At 37.0% G+C, this 17513-nt stretch overlaps 1 protein-coding gene across 1 annotated transcript in view; it reads left to right on the forward strand.

Annotated features, from left to right (window-relative positions):
- Positions 1 to 458: 458 nt before the first annotated feature.
- The window catches only part of cacna2d3a (calcium channel, voltage-dependent, alpha 2/delta subunit 3a), a 136511-nt gene continuing 119456 nt past the window's right edge, over positions 459 to 17513 (forward strand). Inside the window, exons 1-2 of the mRNA XM_067395540.1 lie at positions 459 to 792; positions 1499 to 1580. Of these exons, the coding sequence (XP_067251641.1) occupies positions 698 to 792; positions 1499 to 1580 (177 nt within the window). The 5' untranslated portion in view covers positions 459 to 697. The remainder of the gene's footprint in view (positions 793 to 1498; positions 1581 to 17513) is intronic.

A 17513-nucleotide genomic window follows, 5' to 3' on the forward strand; every position in this document is an offset into this window, starting at 1 on the left:
TGTGTATTAAAAAAAGATGTATTTAATTTTGAAAAAAAAAAAAAAAAAAAAAAAGTTACATATTGTAGGCCTTTAATAATGAGCTCAAAACGTCTGCACAAAAATGTTACATTATTCATAGAATGTTTGGAACGTTCAGAGTTGCGAACGTTAGAAAAACGTTCTCCGAACATATTTTTCCTATCTGAGTAACTGCTGAGGAGTTTACAGGTCTCTGGTGGAGGACTGAGGAGTGAAGCGCATCTTTATAGTCACAGTTGTGGTTTAGGGTCTTTAACTCACTCTGTCGCGTCGTGTTCATCATCTGTTTCATCATCGAATGGCATCATCTGATAGCGGATTCTCCAGTGGTGAACAATAACGGCATCAGCAGCAGCTTCTCATTCCCACGAGAAGAGAAAGAGGATGAAAGGGAAGACATGACACGTCCGCTCTGCTCTCACCTCACCTCTCTCTTTCAGCGCACTTCATCTGAGTAAAACTGCAGCAGCAACGACTGGAGTGTATAAAGCGTCATGAGCGGCGGCTTCACTTCACTAATACATTCATGCGCTTCCCTCGACACATCTCTGACCAGAGCGCACGCGACACACACACACACACACACACACACACACACACTGGCTGTAAGCAGTGTTAATCTGCAGTTGAGTTTGTGGACGGATAATTCTTCATCTCTTCAGGAGGTCTGGACATCATGAAGTGTGTTTTGTATTGTGTATTTTTCCTCCATTTATGGATTACACACAACAGCAGCGTTTGTGCGTCTCATCAAGGTATTCCCCTGTCAGTGTGAGTATACTTATATTTATCATTTATTGTATTAGTAGTTGCTAATAATATGATATGTTTTATAATGTTTGCGATATTGATTTTGTACAACTATTGCTAACAGAAAGCCATATTTGTCATTTTGCCACAAATGTGTTATTTGCAATAAGACCTAATTGTGCAATGATCCTACAAAATGGACATTAATTTTCTTAAATCAGCATTACTATTTACATCTTTTCAATAGTACCTCCAAATGTTTTTTAAACTTTTCTTTTGATTTTAAAGTTAACTTCAGATAGTCTTGATGAGACACGTATGTTTTAAAGGAGACATATTTGCTTTAATACAAGTTCTTTATTCTCATATGGTTCCATAAAGAATGTTTAAGAACTTTTCCATTCCACAAAAGGTTTGTTAAAGTGGAAAAAGATTCTTTAGATTACTAAAAAAATGAGAAAAATGGTTATTTTAAGAACTGATCACTGAAAGATTCTTTGGGGAACCAGAAATAGAATTAATTCACTGCAAAAACCCATTTTAGAATCTTTATTTACCAAATACACATTCCATGTAGAATAATTATACAAGATTTGAAAATGCGGTTTGAGTTGAAATTCACGGCTATGTATGTCTTGTCAACTACGTTGCGCTTATCTTTCCTACTCCAATTTGTTGTCGGTTTTGTCAAATGAAATTTCTCATATTTTTGTTCCCTTCATTCTAGTGTCAAACTTTGGGCTTCAGCGTTTGGTGGAGAGATTAAATCCATTGCGGCCAAGTATTCTGGCTCTCAGCTGCTGCAAAAGGTAAATCGAGCTGTGCTTTTCTGCTACAATGTACCATGGTATTCTTTGAAGTTTACCCTGTCATTGTCATTGTATATAAATTTGGTAATCATTCAGTATAACCAAGTATTACCATCTGATACGACACTGTGCCATATACTTCTTTTTAAGAGGCTCACATGCTATTTTAGACTATCAATATTAGGTTTTATCTCTTCCTGTGGTGAAAAGTGAGTGTGTGCTTCTGTTCCTGCAGCTCTCTGTTATCACACACACACACACACACACACACACACACTCGTTCACACTCATCCTCACATACACACACGCACACAGTCTACGCTAATTAAACCACCCACGAGCAGCAACCCCGGTTCGGTTTGGTTTTGTGTTCCTCTTCCATTGCTAGCGCTCTGCTTTTCTTCCTTCACAGTGAGGTCAGCACTCGAGGCCTGTGATTATGGGAAATATATAGCCTAGTGGAAAATAATTATGTGGATTTGTAAATATGACAATAATAAATAACATTTCTCAATATCAAGTGATTGTTTGAGTTGGACATGACAAAATAAATCTCTTAGAAATCCAACAGTTAATTTTGTGTAAAATTTACATCTAAAATTTTTCACAAATTAAATGGAAAATTTTACATTTCAACCAAAATATTTGATTAAAGCGTTCACCGCGCTCTCCCAGCTAATTAGGTGCCAGGACCTATATTACAAATTAAGAATACCAAAGAGGTCTTTACTCTAAAAAACTTTAATTGAGATGCACAGGAGATAAGATAACAAACGTTTCGGCTCTTCGCCTTCGTCAGTGTAACAATTTCATTCACTCTCAATAGTAATATGTAAAATGCACTACAAATCCACAAGTCCATAACAGGTTACAATATGCCAAGAGTAATCACACATCGGACAATTGTGACCTGTTATGGACTTAAACTGAAGCCTGTGGACTGATTGTCTGATTGCTTTAATCTTGATTGTGAGCACCTGTGGATTTGTAGTGCATTTTCCATATTACTATTGACAGTGAATAAAATTGTTATACTGACGAAGGCGAAGAGCCGAAACGTTTCTCATCTTATCTCCTGTGCATCTCAACTAAAGTTTTTAAAGTGCAGACCTCTTTGGTATTCTTAAAGGGATAGTTCACCCAAAAATGAAAATGTGATGTTTATCTGCTTACCCCCAGTGCATCCAAGATGTAGGTGACTTTGTTTCTTCAGTAGAACACAAATTATGATTTTTAACTCCAACCGTTGCCGTCTGTCAGTCTTATAATGCGAGTCAATGGGAACTTGTCTATAAGAGTCAAAAAAACATGCACAGACAAATACAAATTAAACCCTGCGGCTCGTGACGACACATTGATGTCCTAAAACATGAAACGGTCAGTTTGTGCGAGAAACCAAACAGTATTTATATCATTTTTTAACTCTAAAACACCACTATGTCCAACTGAGTGCAGCACTCGCTTAGTGAGGTCTGATCGTGCTCTGACAACGGTAGTGATGTCTAGCACTCATTGAAGCAAGGCACGAGACATCACTGCCATTGTCAGAGCGCGATCAGACCTCACTAAGCGAGTGCTGAAAGCAGTTGGACATAGTGGTGTTTTAGAGGAAATTATATAAATACTGTTCGGTTTCTCACACAAACCGATCGTTTTGTGTTTTAGGACATCATTGTGCTGTCACGAGCCGCAGGGTTTAATTTGGATTTGTTTATGCATGTTTTTTTGACTCTTATAGACGAAGTTCCCATTGACATGCATTATACGACTGACAGACAGCAAGGGTTGGAGTTAAAAATCATAATTTGAGAAACCAAGTCACCTACAAACATCAAATTTTCATTTTTGGGTGAACTATCCCTTTAATCAAAATATTTGAGAATGGAGAAATTATGCTGGTCAGTTTCAAGAATTTATTACTTATTTCAAATCAACACTAATATATATATTTAAGAAATTGAGTTGGAACTAAACTCAAGAAAATGAGAAAATGTTGGACAAAATTACACTGCAGAAAAGGATTTTCTTTCTTACTATTTTTGTCTTGTTTTTCAGTACAAATATCTAAAAAATTCAAAATTATAGCCCAGTTTCCATCGCAGGAGCTATGGACTTTGGGGTGGTACTCGATGCGTTTCGACCGCAGGGACCAGGGTCTAAAATTAAGTTCCAGGTTAAAATTCTCCCCTCAGAAAGTCCCTGCTCACGAGGTAGTAATTTTTCAAAGTTCAGAAACTTTCAGGGGTGGGACTTGAGCGCTGAACATGCTGATTGGCTGAATTCACGTAGCATTTATAGTAAGTCTGTTGCGGTGTGTGCAGTAAGAGTTGTTTGCTATTTAAATCAACAACAGAGTTTAAAAAATATGACCGATGGATCAACGATGAAGTCCAGGCTTTATTATGCTTATATGCGGAGGATGAAATCCAGCGGGAACTGAAAGTCGTGCGCAGTCCTACGACACCAGACTTAATCTTCATGGTACTTTAGACCTTGATGAAAACGCAGACAGTAACAGGTCTGGGCGGGAGGGTTCCTGGGACAAATTGTTCTGGGTAATTTAGGTGGAAAAGCGGCTTATGATACATTTACCCAAGAGCCCTGACTTTAGATACCAAGTCTTGTATATTTTTCTGACCCCACTAACAGATTTTTTTTTTCTTCTTGTTTTCCTAACATGCATTTTTCTTGGAGATATGAACATTTAGGAAACATTCCATTTTACAAACGTTATGGGAACGGTACTTTTGAATGTTCTCTGAAATTTCTGAAACAAGTAGTAATATTTAGAAATCGTTAGATGAATGTCCAAAAAACGCTCCATGAATGATGTGTAATGCTTTTGTACTAACGTTTTTAGAACATTATTAAAGACCAGATAACTTTGAACAGATGTTATATTACAGTGTTTTTTTCAATTGCTAACATCCTTTTGTTAAATCTGTACCATTAACACAATTTATGTTATTTTCATAAAATATGAAGTCAATTAACATGAAGATCTAATGTTTCAATCCTTAAATGTACTACAAACCTCTACTTCTGCAACAGCATTTGTGAGTTTGTCTCAGTTCTGAGAATAAAAGTCAGAATTGCGAGATAAAAAGATTCTTTACTCTTTTTTTACTTTTTTATTCCATGGCAGAAACAAGCTTCCACAGTAAACAAATGGCCATGTTTGTTGGATCACTGGCATTAATTTCATGTTCTTAATAAAGCTTTTACTACAGCGATTCCAGTACCGCCGTTGCGTATATGCAGAATAAGCAATCTGCGTAGGGCACCAACTACCAAGGGGGCACATCAACAGCACAGTCACACCCCCAGAAAGCAATTTCAACCAAGGGTGCAATTGAAGTTCTGCATAGTGGGTGGTTAGTGTCTATTTACACTAAATAGCGTCCCTTAATCCATTTAATAATTGTAATAAATATAATCATTTACACTCTATGATATATTTGCATCCTGTTAATGTACAAAAATACTGAGGTGCAAATAATATCTGCCAATATAAAGTATAGATAGCATTTTTGTTGCAAAGAACTGATACTTTTACATGGTGTAAATAGAATCTATTGCTATTTTCACTTAGTGCCTTTTTTTCTACCGTACATTCTATAAAGTAATGACTCATTGACTTTTAAATAGTATGTTGCCAAGAATGCGCACATTCAACACACTACCAGAAATGTAGAATGGCTTACAATAAGGGAATGTTCCCTGTTAGCTGGGTAATAGTTAGCTGCTATTTTTAGTGGATTTAAATAAAATAAGTTCGACTTACAAAAAAAAATTGACTCATTCAAATATTTGAGTTACTTAACTCATTGGGTCTACACATTTTTATTTGTCATGGTACCAAATGTACTTAAATTTTTTCCCTTACAGTTACTCAGTTCAAGGTATATGTCATTGATTTAAGATTCAAAAGTGTACAAAACCTTTCACCCAAAAAATTTAGCACATCATAGGTGAAGTTTTTAGAGTGTGTACGACATTTCTGTAATGGATCAGATGGATGTTTATGAGTGATTAGTGTGATTTTCTTTTGCCACCATTGAGTTCAAACTGTTTCAATATTAAGGAAAAAGACAGTGACAGTAGATGTTTGTGGCATATGTGCCTTTGCGTGTGTGCTGCTAAAGCATAGAGGATGGGAGCCCGAGGGGCAGATTATCTGTGTGACGGGTTAAAAAGAAGAAAGAGAACATGCCTGGTGAGCAGACAGAAAAGCAGAGAGGAGAAAATAACAGAGTAGAGGGCAACAGAAGAGAAGAAAGGAAAAAGACATATGACAGGAAGCCCAGAGGAAGAAATGTGCATGTAGAAAGAGAAGAGACTGAGAATGTAATGTAGAGTAATGTCAATGAACTGGTGTAAGTGTGCCCTGCGGCTCACACACTGCTTATTGTGTGTGTGTGTGTGTGTGTGTGTGTGTGTGTGTGTGTGTGTGTGTGTGTGTGTGAGACCTCATCAGACCAAAAGTGCTTTGGAGCGGCTCTGGACAGGCGATAGCAAGACATTGTTCAGAGAGGGTTGGGTTGCTGCTTGTGGAGCAATGTAAAATATAAGGCCTGGAGCGAAAACCTGCTTAAAAACAGCCACAGGAAACGGTAGGGAATGCTGTTGAACCAATGATCACCAGATCAATGTAAAATAACACATCAGTGAGTGAATCATGAAACCTTATATGCAACAGTCGGTTTACAGAAGTAAAAACTCACTTCATTTTCTCCATAGGGAAACTGATTTTGATTGAAAAAACATTTAAAGACAGACCTTTTTTTTTTACAAGATGTAATATAAGTCTAAGGTGTCCCCTGAATGTGTCTGTGAAGTTTCAGCTCAAAATACCCCATACATTTTTTTAAATACATTTTTTTAACTGCCTATTTTGGGGCATCATTAACTATGCACCGATTCAGGCTGCGGCCCCTTTAAATCTCACGCTCTCTGCCCCCCGAGTTCTCGACTATAAGTGCAGTTATACAGTGCATAAACAAAGTTCACACAGCTAATATAACCCTCAAAATGGATCTTTACAAAGTGTTCGTCATGCATACTGCATGCATATATCGGATTATGTGAGTATAGTATTTATTTGGGTGTTTACATTTGATTCTGAACGAGTTTGATAGTGCTCCGTGGCTAAAGCTAACATTACACACTGTTGGAGAGATTTATAAAGAATGAAGTTGTGTTTATGAATTATACAGACTGCAAGTGTTTAATAATGAAAATAGCGACGGCTCTTGTCTCCGTGAATACAGTAAGAAACGATGGTAACTTTAACCACATTTAACAGTACATTAGCAACATGCTAACGAAACATTTAGAAAGACAATTTACAAATATCACTAAAAATAAAATGGATCATGTCAGTTATTATTGCTCCATCTGCCATTTTTCGCTGTTGTTCTTGCTTGCTTACCTAGTCTGATGATTCAGCTGTGCACAGATCCAGACGTTAATACTGGCTGCCCTTGTCTAATGCCTTGAACATGAGCTGGCATATGCAAATATTGGGGGCGTACATATTAATGATCCCGACTGTTACGTAACAGTCAGTGTTATGTTGAGATTCGCCTGTTCTTCGGAGGTCTTTTAAACAAATTAGATTTATATAAGAAGGAGGAAACAATGGAGTTTGAGACTCACTGTATGTCATTTCCATGTACTGAACTCTTGTTATTTGACTATGCCAAAGGTAAATTAAATTTTTAATTCTAGGGCACCTTTAAATAATCGTGTTGAACAGCAGAAAAACTACATTATCGATGATGCTGTACAGAAAATTACACCAATCAGAAAGTCTCTACTAGCAAAGCACTCCAAACAAGATTTTTCTCTGCCCATTCCCATGAAGCCCTGTGAATGACAATAAAAATGAAATAAATCGATCTCCATGCAGCTTTTTTAAACAGGTATGCTGGGTGGTGCGTGTTGTGGCTGATGCAGTTACGTTGAATGGGTTTATAGCTAATAAGCGAGATGCATGCATTCTCTCTAGACAGTGTTAGTTTACGGTTCATGACACATAGCAACACAGCGAAAGTATTTCTAATGTTGGACCTTTTATTGAGAATAGCCTATATTTACCTGTTGAGACGTGCCTTCATAAGCACCTGTAAGAGCTTTTGTGATGTTTGAGTCGACGGAGGAGCGACATGAGGAAGGTGCGTTTGCAGAATATGCTGTATTTTTGTAAGTCTGCAAGATGACACAAGTGTCACATACTTCCCCTTTAAACGCATCAGTTTAGGACACAGATCTAAATCAGACACGAGAAATAGGAAACACCATGGCATCAATGTAAATGTGTGCCAGAAGTAATTTCTAAATTAATAATTAAAAATAAGTATAATATAATTAGTATTAGCAGTGTGTTATAAATAAATAAAAAATAAAATGTAATTATAATAAATGTGTTTTTTGGTGATCAAGATCTGGCAGCAGCTCATTTTTCCTCTTGGTTGAGATAAAGGAAAAGCAAATCTAGCTTCTCTTTGTTCTTTCTTTGTTTATCTGTGTTTTTTGGCATATGTCTTTCATCTCCTGTGTCTGTTGTTCAGTCTTCACCCTTCGCCCTGTCTCTCAGCTCTCCTCTCTTTTCCATCTCAAGCATTCTTTACGTTGAAAGAATGTGTGTTTTTTATCATGTAATATATTTATCATGCATGTGTACAAACTGTGCCGTCTCATTCTGCATCATCATCATCATCATCGTCATCATCACACCTTGCTCTGCTCAAGCTCAGATAATCCTGGTATTGGAAGTATCTCACATTTCAAGGTTAAATCAAGGGAAACTGATGAGCAAGGAGTCTTATAGTGTGTGTGTGTGTGTGTGTGTGTGTGTGTGTGTATCACAGGAAGTGATCAATATCCTTCCCTGATCAATATAAATGTACGTCATATATATATATATGTGTGTGTGTGTGAGTGTATATGTTCAAGTGTCTTTGAAAAACCTAAATTGAAAAATTGTTTAAAACTAATTCTCTCATGTTTACTCACCCTCATGCCTCAATTTTATGCTATAATTTTCTCTGTAAGTGAATTTTTCTGTATGTGGTCCATGGAAAAAATATAACAGCATGCAGGTTTGGAATAACATGGAGATGAGTGAATAAGGATAGAATTATCATTTTTGGGTAAACCCAGTTGAGTAGTCTAGGGCCAAGTCTTTGCGAAATGGCTTGAAGAGCAATTTTTTTCTTAATTCTTTCCCTGCCATGTTTTCACTGTTATATGGTAGGGGGCGCTATTACACATCTTGTGAAGAGTACAGAATCTCTGGATCAAAACTCGGGTGAAGAAGAAGCAGAAACAAACGAAAAAAGCATTGCTTCCAACAGCGGGGAACAAGATAATGTGTTGACTTAAATTAAATCTGATCTACTCCAACCAAGATCAGATTTAATTTACAGTTCACACCTTGACTTTTTTGCCAACAGATCTGGTTGGTGTAGTTTAGCTGCACATCTATATATTAAATCTTGCTACTCACACAAAACAAAAGGAATGATGTAAATCAAGTTAAACATCACATGTCCTTTGCATGTGTGTGAGTTGAGTGTATTTAAGTTAACTGTCTATGAACTTAAATATGAGGAAAACTTGTGTGCAAAGAACAAAATGTTTGAGATGTCTTCCCTTACATATCACAGGTATCCATTATCAGAGGTTAACATATTACCCATAACAATCAGTGAGGTTAATTAAAAATACATTTAGCAGTATGCAAATTAATGTGAATGTAAACAACAAAATCCTATTTAGCAATCTGTATTCTGCACTTGTCTTTAAAGGGTATTAATTTCAAGTGTCACTGGGATGAGCTTTTGAAGACTTGTGATGCCCAGGATGAAATGTTCCTTGTAAGCAGACAGCTGCGATACACAAACCAGACAACAGAACATTCTCAGAACGTTCTGGCAAGGTTCTCTCAAAGTTATGAACAGATGTTCTTCCAGTAACATTCATAGATTTGTTTAAAGTTTTTTGGTCTTTAATAATGCACACTAAACTTTAATAATGCAAAATAAACACTAGCACAAAAATATTATTTATACATTGTTCATGGAACATTTCTTTCTGAACGTTTGTTCGAAACCTGTCCATCACAGAAAACTTTTGAATTTCAAAAAAAAGTTTTGTACTTTTTGTAAACCGTGTTACGTTAATTTTTTTATTTATTAATTAATGTTCATTTATTCATTTTGTGCAATATATGAATAACTATTTATTATTCAATAACAATTTATTAGTTTTTAGATATTTTATGTTTAGATATTTCTATTTTATTCTCCCACAACCTGCACACATGAGTGTCTTACCACCCGCTTCCGCCCATCAAATGTTGTCCTGCGTCGCACTCTGTCCCGCGGGAGTGCAGGTCTCTAGTTGAAACCTTTGATTTCTGGATAAATATGGTTGGAAGAGCCCACCTTTTACAGTTTCTCAGTGGCCTGAAAGCTTAAATGGCTCAGAACAGCTCAGAAAGCCTGACTTTTTTTCTGACTTTGCGATTAAACACATTTGTCCCTTCACTACCATAAATCACTTCTAACATGCTTGTATACATCTTCATACAATAAATGAAAAACTGACATTTTCTGATCTCAGTCCGTTACTGTAGTTCTATTCAAATTTATTTGTAAAGCTATTTTCACAATACAGTACACACAGGCTCGGTTCCAGGGCAAAATCAAATAGATGCTTCTGAAATTAGTTCTAGTTGAAGTGTAGATGTGATGTGTAGGCAACAGCACCTAAACACCCCCAGGACTATAAAAATAGTACCAGCATGGCAAACATACTAGTAGGAGTGGAACATTTTAAAATGTTAATTACTTGACATTTAGTCACTGTTTGTTGTTTTATAAAAACATTTTAAAATATACACAGTATGATCTTGCTGATTTAGTAAAACAGTGGGTTTACAACCATTTTCCATACGATACACAAGGTTTAAAAACACTTTATATAAGGAAGCAGCAAAGGTACATCATTTATGGTGAAAGAATAGTGCTGATTTAAATGTAATGTAATGTAAATGTAAAACAATTTAAATGTAAGTATGGATGTAAATAAAAAAAGAGACATTTTCAGACACTGTACTTTGATACAATTCTTATCACTGGACATACCGATGTTTATTATAGAGATAGGAGTGTGTGTTTTCTAGATTTCGCATTACAGAAGGTCATGTGCTGTGCTTGCTTCACATATGTCTTTTAAATAAATTACTTATAACTTTAATTTATTATATATATATATATATATATATATATATATATATATATATATATATATATATATATATATATATATATATATATATATAAATACAACTATTTAATGAAGCTATTATAGCACAAAAGTTTATAGAAGTGGCTGTTTATAATAAACCCACATAAGTGGGCATAGAAATCTAACTGACACTAATATTAAAATGGACAGTCTTCGCAGTTTCCTCAATATTTATTAATTTTTATAATTTAATTTTTCGTTGGATACCATCCATATTGAAATTAAATGAAAGTATGTGAAAGATTGGTGTGCAAACGGTGGCTGAGGTAGGTCAAAAACCAACACGATCACATGAGAATGTGTATCAATAGTACAAGTTTGTAATCTCGTAGAGTATATACACCAAAATGAGTTTTGGCTTGCTTATGGTACGCAGTTTTTCGCGTGCATATGATACGCACTTTATGGCGTGCATATGATACGCTCTTGGGTAGGGTGGGGGGAGGGGGGTTTCGTACATATAATATGCCATAAAGTGCGTATCATATGCACGCGAAAAACTGCGTACCATAAGCAAGCCAAAACTCATTTTGGTGTATATACTCTACGAGATTACAAACTCGTACTATTGATACTCATTTTCGTGTGATCGGGCTCTCAAAAACACACAAGGAGAAGAGATATAATACAATACCGGCAATCACAGACATTTACATTCAGACGGGATTTGATTACTCAGAGCACTGTTGAATTGGCTGAAAAACAACAGGTAGTTTGCTCTGGAATTTTGACTGAGGTTGAGTAAGAAAAACAGCCGTGACAGATTTGGACAGGATTAAAATCAAGTACACCTGTAAACACGGATTTCTGTAATGTCTTCTGAAAAAACTAGTCCTGTCCGAAGGCTGCCATAACCTAAGGGATTTCAAATTCATAAATTGCTTTTGTTAATGTTTAAAAAATATATGATTTCATAAATGAATATGTTTTCTCTGCACATACACACAGACAGCCATGCAATGAAGAAGCTGACCATCACTGATCTACAGTCAACTTTTAAGTTTTACTAATAGTTCAGGTTTGGATTTGGCTATGAGAAGCTGATCCTATATCAACAGTTATTGGGAGCTTTATGGAGCAGGCACTGGATTGAGCGGGATCATTTCACCACAGATTGTCTGTGCTTAGTGTCACAAGTCAGGAGGCATGAAAGCAGAATGCCACAACTGCACATTAAAAGACTTATTTGCAAAAAGATGCATGATTTCCTAGTGCAGGTACTGTGTTTTGTGCATGTGTTAGCTGGGATACAGTGCAGGGTCAGTGCTTTGCCAATATATACCATTGTAACAGTTTCATCTGAGGATGTGTGCTTATGTTTGTGTCAAGCAGCCCTGCAGAGGCAAAAAATAAATATATAAATAAATAAAATGCTAATCTGGTTGGACAAACAGAAGTGCATCCCCCACCCTCCCTTCTCAGTTGGACTATTGTTACGGTGCTTGGACATGCCTTCTTAGACTTTTTGGTTTGGTTCTGTTCTGTTCTGTTCCATGTTTGTCTAAGTTGGCCTAGTTTCCTTGTGTATGCCAGTTAGCCTAATCAAGTACTGATTGTAATGATTCAATTACAATCTTATTTGACTGTAAATTCCATCTATGAAATATTTGTCTGGTTTTAAATTTTTACACAGCTCTTAATCTGCTCTTTTAAGAGATATACCTTTTCTAAATCTGACTCTGGGGAATCCATTACTTTAGTCCTTTAGATCTGAGTGCTGTCGACCATGAGGTCCTTTTGACCCATCTGGAGATATCAGTGGGCCTTCGTGGCACAGTACTACAGTGGTTCCATTCCTATTTGAGTAACAGGTGCTTCACTGTTTGTATTGGTCATCAGTCCTTCTCTGGTATACCTCTTAATTGTGGAGTCCCTCAGGGATCAATCCTAGGCCCGGTGTTGTTTTCCCTGTATATGCTCCCTCTGGCTTCCATTTTTATTAAGTACAGAGTGTGCTTTCATTATACGCTGATGATACTCAGGACTATCTTCCCTTAAAACATAATGATAAAAAAGCCTTACAACCACTATTGGTCTGTTTGAAAGAACACAAGCTTTGGCTTTCAAGTAATTTCCTAAACCTAAACAAAAATGAAATAATTCTATTCAGACCCAGGGATCTGTTTTGTTTACATTGAACTTGTTTCTCTTTCCCCATATGAAACTTACTGCACTAGAAACCTGGGTGTTCTGTTTGGTCACAGCCTAAAATTTGATAAACAGATCAGTACTGTTGTAATTTCATCTTGCATTATCATTATGGTGTCTCTCAGTCTTCCTTTTCCCCTGGTGCAAAACGCAGCTGCCAGACTTCTCACGGGGACTCGCAAGTATGAGCCTGTTACACCCTTTTTAATTGCATTGCACTGGCTTCCTGTTAAATATAGAATCCATTTTAAAATTCTACTGTATGTTTACAAAGCCCTCAACAATTGGGCCCCTCAGTATTTGCTTAATCTGTATACTCCCTCCAGAACTCTGAGATCTTGTGATCTTGGCTTACTTTCTGTGCCTAGATCAAAACTCAACTCAAAAAACAAAGTGATTGTGCCTTTGCAATTGCCGGCCTGAAACAGGCTTCCTCTCCATATCACATTAGCCCCCTCTATTTTGCTCTGAAGACATACTTATTCTCTTCTTAATTTTTGTACAGCACTTTGGTCAACCTTGGTTGTTTATTATCAATAAATATTGTATTGTACTGATACACATCCGGTTTACACCCAACTGTTTACTTTCTCTTGTGACATAACCAACTGTGTTTACATGAATACTCCACATAATGGGCATTTTGACATAATTTTGTGTGTATTCTACCATTCAAGTGCAATAAGACATGAAAGAGAACCTCTTACTTGACTATAACCCTGTTCCCTTTGAAAAGCTACAGTTAACCCTCTGGAGTCTGAGGCTGATTTGGGGCCTGGAGAAGTTTTGATATGCCCTGACATTTGTGCTTTTTTCAGTTGTTCATAAACATATTAATGACACAAGTTTCATTAATAATAATGACCTGAAATGACTTGCATATTAATGAGGCCTTTCAGTCAGGTAGGCTGTGAAAAAACCCTCTGTAATAATGTCTAATCTCAATAAAATAATGATAAAATAATGGTATTCTATTATATTCTTTAAAATATCATGTATTTCTGTGATGCAAAGTGTTTGAACAATTATGCTACCTCTATGGCATTTCATATAGGCTTTAAGCTTAAAAGCATGCACATTTGGAGAAATATTGATGGATTCTTATATGTTTATGTCAATTTTCTATACAGAGGAGTAATATTTATTCAATATTTATTGTCATCACTATGAGTGCTGGATACTGTGTTTTCAATTCATACTTGCAGCCGGAGGGTGCTCTGTACACCTTTAGTCCACAAATTCATATAAAGAAGAAAAGGAACTAGGAACTAACGGCATGTCTTCTAGAGATCACTAACCATGGCTTTAACATCCAGATAAACACTTTTCAAGACAATAAATACACAAATGAGACAATGCATACAAGTATTGACTCTGAATTTGCGTCTGAATAGCGCTGGCTCCGTGGGCGTGGCCGCATTAGCGGGTAATGAGCTGAATCACAGACTTCTGACAAGTAAAATCGAAAACATTCTGTGTTTATGTAATCTGTATGAAAAGAGAGCCTCTTTTCATACAGATTACATAAACACCGAATGTTTTCGATTTGACTTGCATGATTTAAAACCTGACATTTCAATGTTTCTTTACACATAAGTGTCATTTTTTTGTCATTAGTATTCATAAGTTACAGTTCATTTTCTGAGAACTATCAGATTGGACTTCGTTCAGAGGGTGAGGAGAGATCACGCTTTGTGTTAGTTTTCTTTATTTTACAAAAAGCACAACATTGTGTTTTTACTCTGAGTGTACACAAATAAAAGAAGATATTCTATAGTTTCAGTTGATATATTACTTGTGTCTCTATGACAAGAAATGACGGAGTATTTTAAGTCTGTTTTGCTGCAATGTGAAAAAAACCTGCAAAACGCGCCGGCGCGTTAACGGACTCCAGAGAGTTAATACTGCGCTTAATTAGCTCTGTAGGAACAAGAATACCCACACCACCACATTGGAGGTGTCTGGACTCCTTACAGTTGATAGCATAAGAAAAAACATTTTCAGAGTTAGAAGCTTGTCAGGCACTGACTCTAGAGGTTCAAAGGTATCTCCACCAACCCCTGAAGGACCATGGCTAAGTCCCATGAAGGAATGTTGGTTTTAATGGGAGGCTGTCGTCATCTGGCCCCATGAACGAAGCGAGCGAGCAGAAGATGCTTCCCCAGTGTTACCCCATCAATCAAGGCGTGGCAGGCCGATAAAGTGGCCAAATAATCTTGAGAGTGGCGGGGCATGTGTCAGCTGTTGATTTCTCCTGCAAAAAGTCCAGAAGTGAAGCAGTCTGGCAGTTCACTGGATCTGCATCACATGCAGTACACCACCTTTCAGAGACACCCCATTTGTTGGCATAAATTCTTCTAGTGAAAGAAGCCCTAGCACTGAGAATGGTCTCAACTTCAGGTGAAAGCCCAGTGTCCCTCAGTTGGTACCCAAAGATGAAGGATCCACAGGTCAAGCTGGGGATGAAATATTATCTCCTGTGCTTGAGACAGAAGATCCCTTCTTTCCGGTATCGCCCAGGGCGAGCCGTCGAGGACAGATATTATCTGCGAGAACAATACTCTGTTCAGCCAATGCGGAGCTATCAGTAAGAGGCAAGACCCTTGTTGGCGAACTCTGGCTAGAACTCCAGGGAGCAGAGAAACCAGAGGAAACGCACACAGGCACATTTTGCCATGTATGCGCCATCGCATCTCATCATAGATGGCCATTTCACTTATTTAATTCCTCAGAATTAAATTCAGCCAATTACCAAACAAGTAAACATGGTTTAAATGAAAGGCTGTGCTTAAATCTTTAAATCGGATCAGCCTGGTATGCCTGTAACACAGCCATGGTCCTCCGCCTGAGCCGGAGAAGTGCCAGGGCAGGCTTCGGTAACCCCAAAAGGATGTCATGATCTGGAGAGAGAGCAAGCGATAGGGACGGACCCATCTCTCGCTCCTCTGCCAGATTGCCATGCGAGTCCCACAATCACATTGTGGGTGCTTCCCCTTTGAAATAAGCAAAGCGAATGTGAAGCACTTTAACCGCATCTTTTTCACTACTTATTTCACTTAACATCAAGCACGTACCACTCTTTATTGTCTCATTCATGCATTTCATCACCCTAAAGTGTCAATAATGCTGTGCTACATGTATATATTTACATACAATGATATACAAGACATAGCAAAATCTCTAACAATAGACATTTTATACAGTCACCACAATATATAGAGTAGTGCAGAGATGATCAACCCATCAGTTTGCATCACCCTGGGTCTCTCTACAAAAACCCAATAGAATTTTTCCATTTGCTTTTGGATTATTGCAGAAAATAAGGTCTATGACTAACAAAAGCTTTTTATTCTTACATGTTTTGTTCATCATGATAATCTTCACTAATGAACTTTTATGAATTTTGAAGTGTAAATACAATCATCAAAGTCAAAATCTAAACGGTCACCTGATTTCAGCACCACGGTCACATGACTTTAGCATTGCTAAGCCTCTGACATCTCTTTCAGTCTTTGTTTAAAGACATTTTCCATAAAAGTTCAAGGTATAATAGTTTGCAAGTGTGCGATGAAATCTCAACGAGGCTGTGAAAGTGACTAGTGAGTAGATAAGTTTACCTCTGTGGTCTCATTTACACATGCTCAAAACTTTAGCTAACGTTGTGGCAAGGTTCTCTCAATGTTATGAACAGACCTTCTTCCAGTAACGTTCTCTGGTTTTTAAAGTGATCTGATCTTTAATGTTCTCAAAACGTAAGCACAAAAGCAATATACATTATACATTGTTCATGGAATGTTTCTTTCTGAAAAGACTTTCGTCTTAAGGTTTTTCAGTAAATTTGATTTGATTTGATTTGTCTTGTCTATGTATTTATATAGCACCAATAAAATAACTGAAGTTTACCAAAGTAAATTACGTATAAAAGCAAAAACAAAAAAACAGTTGACAAGTCAAACAACCAATACAGCACAGAAATTAAAAGTAACTCTAAATGTGCTTTCAGCGAGTTCTTAAACACTGGTAGATATTTGGCAGACCTAATGGATAAGGGCAGCTCATTCCACTTTTGGCCCTAATACTGCTCTATCATCTTTTTGTAGGCGATTTGTCCTGGGCACTACGAGGAGTTTTCGATTTTCTGAATGCAATGTCTGGAGGGGTTGTATGGGATCAGTAGATTTGCAAGATACGAGGAAGCCTGCTTATTTAGAGATTTATTCACAAGCATTAAAATTTTAAATTTAATTCTAAACTGAGCAGGGAGCCAGTGTAGAGAGGCTAATATTGAAGTAATGGATTCGTGTTTCTTTACCCTCTTTAGGAGCCTCGTGGCAGCATTTTGCACTGATTGTAATCGAGCTAGAGATGCAGTGGAGGTGCCAAAATAAAGAGTTACAAAATCTAGCCACGGTAAAATGAAGGTTTGAATAACTCTTTCAAAGTTTGCACTTGATAGAAAGTGTCTGGTTT

The sequence above is a fragment of the Chanodichthys erythropterus genome, chromosome 9 (genome assembly GCF_024489055.1).
Source record: "Chanodichthys erythropterus isolate Z2021 chromosome 9, ASM2448905v1, whole genome shotgun sequence".
Classification (NCBI taxonomy): Eukaryota; Metazoa; Chordata; class Actinopteri; order Cypriniformes; family Xenocyprididae; genus Chanodichthys; species Chanodichthys erythropterus.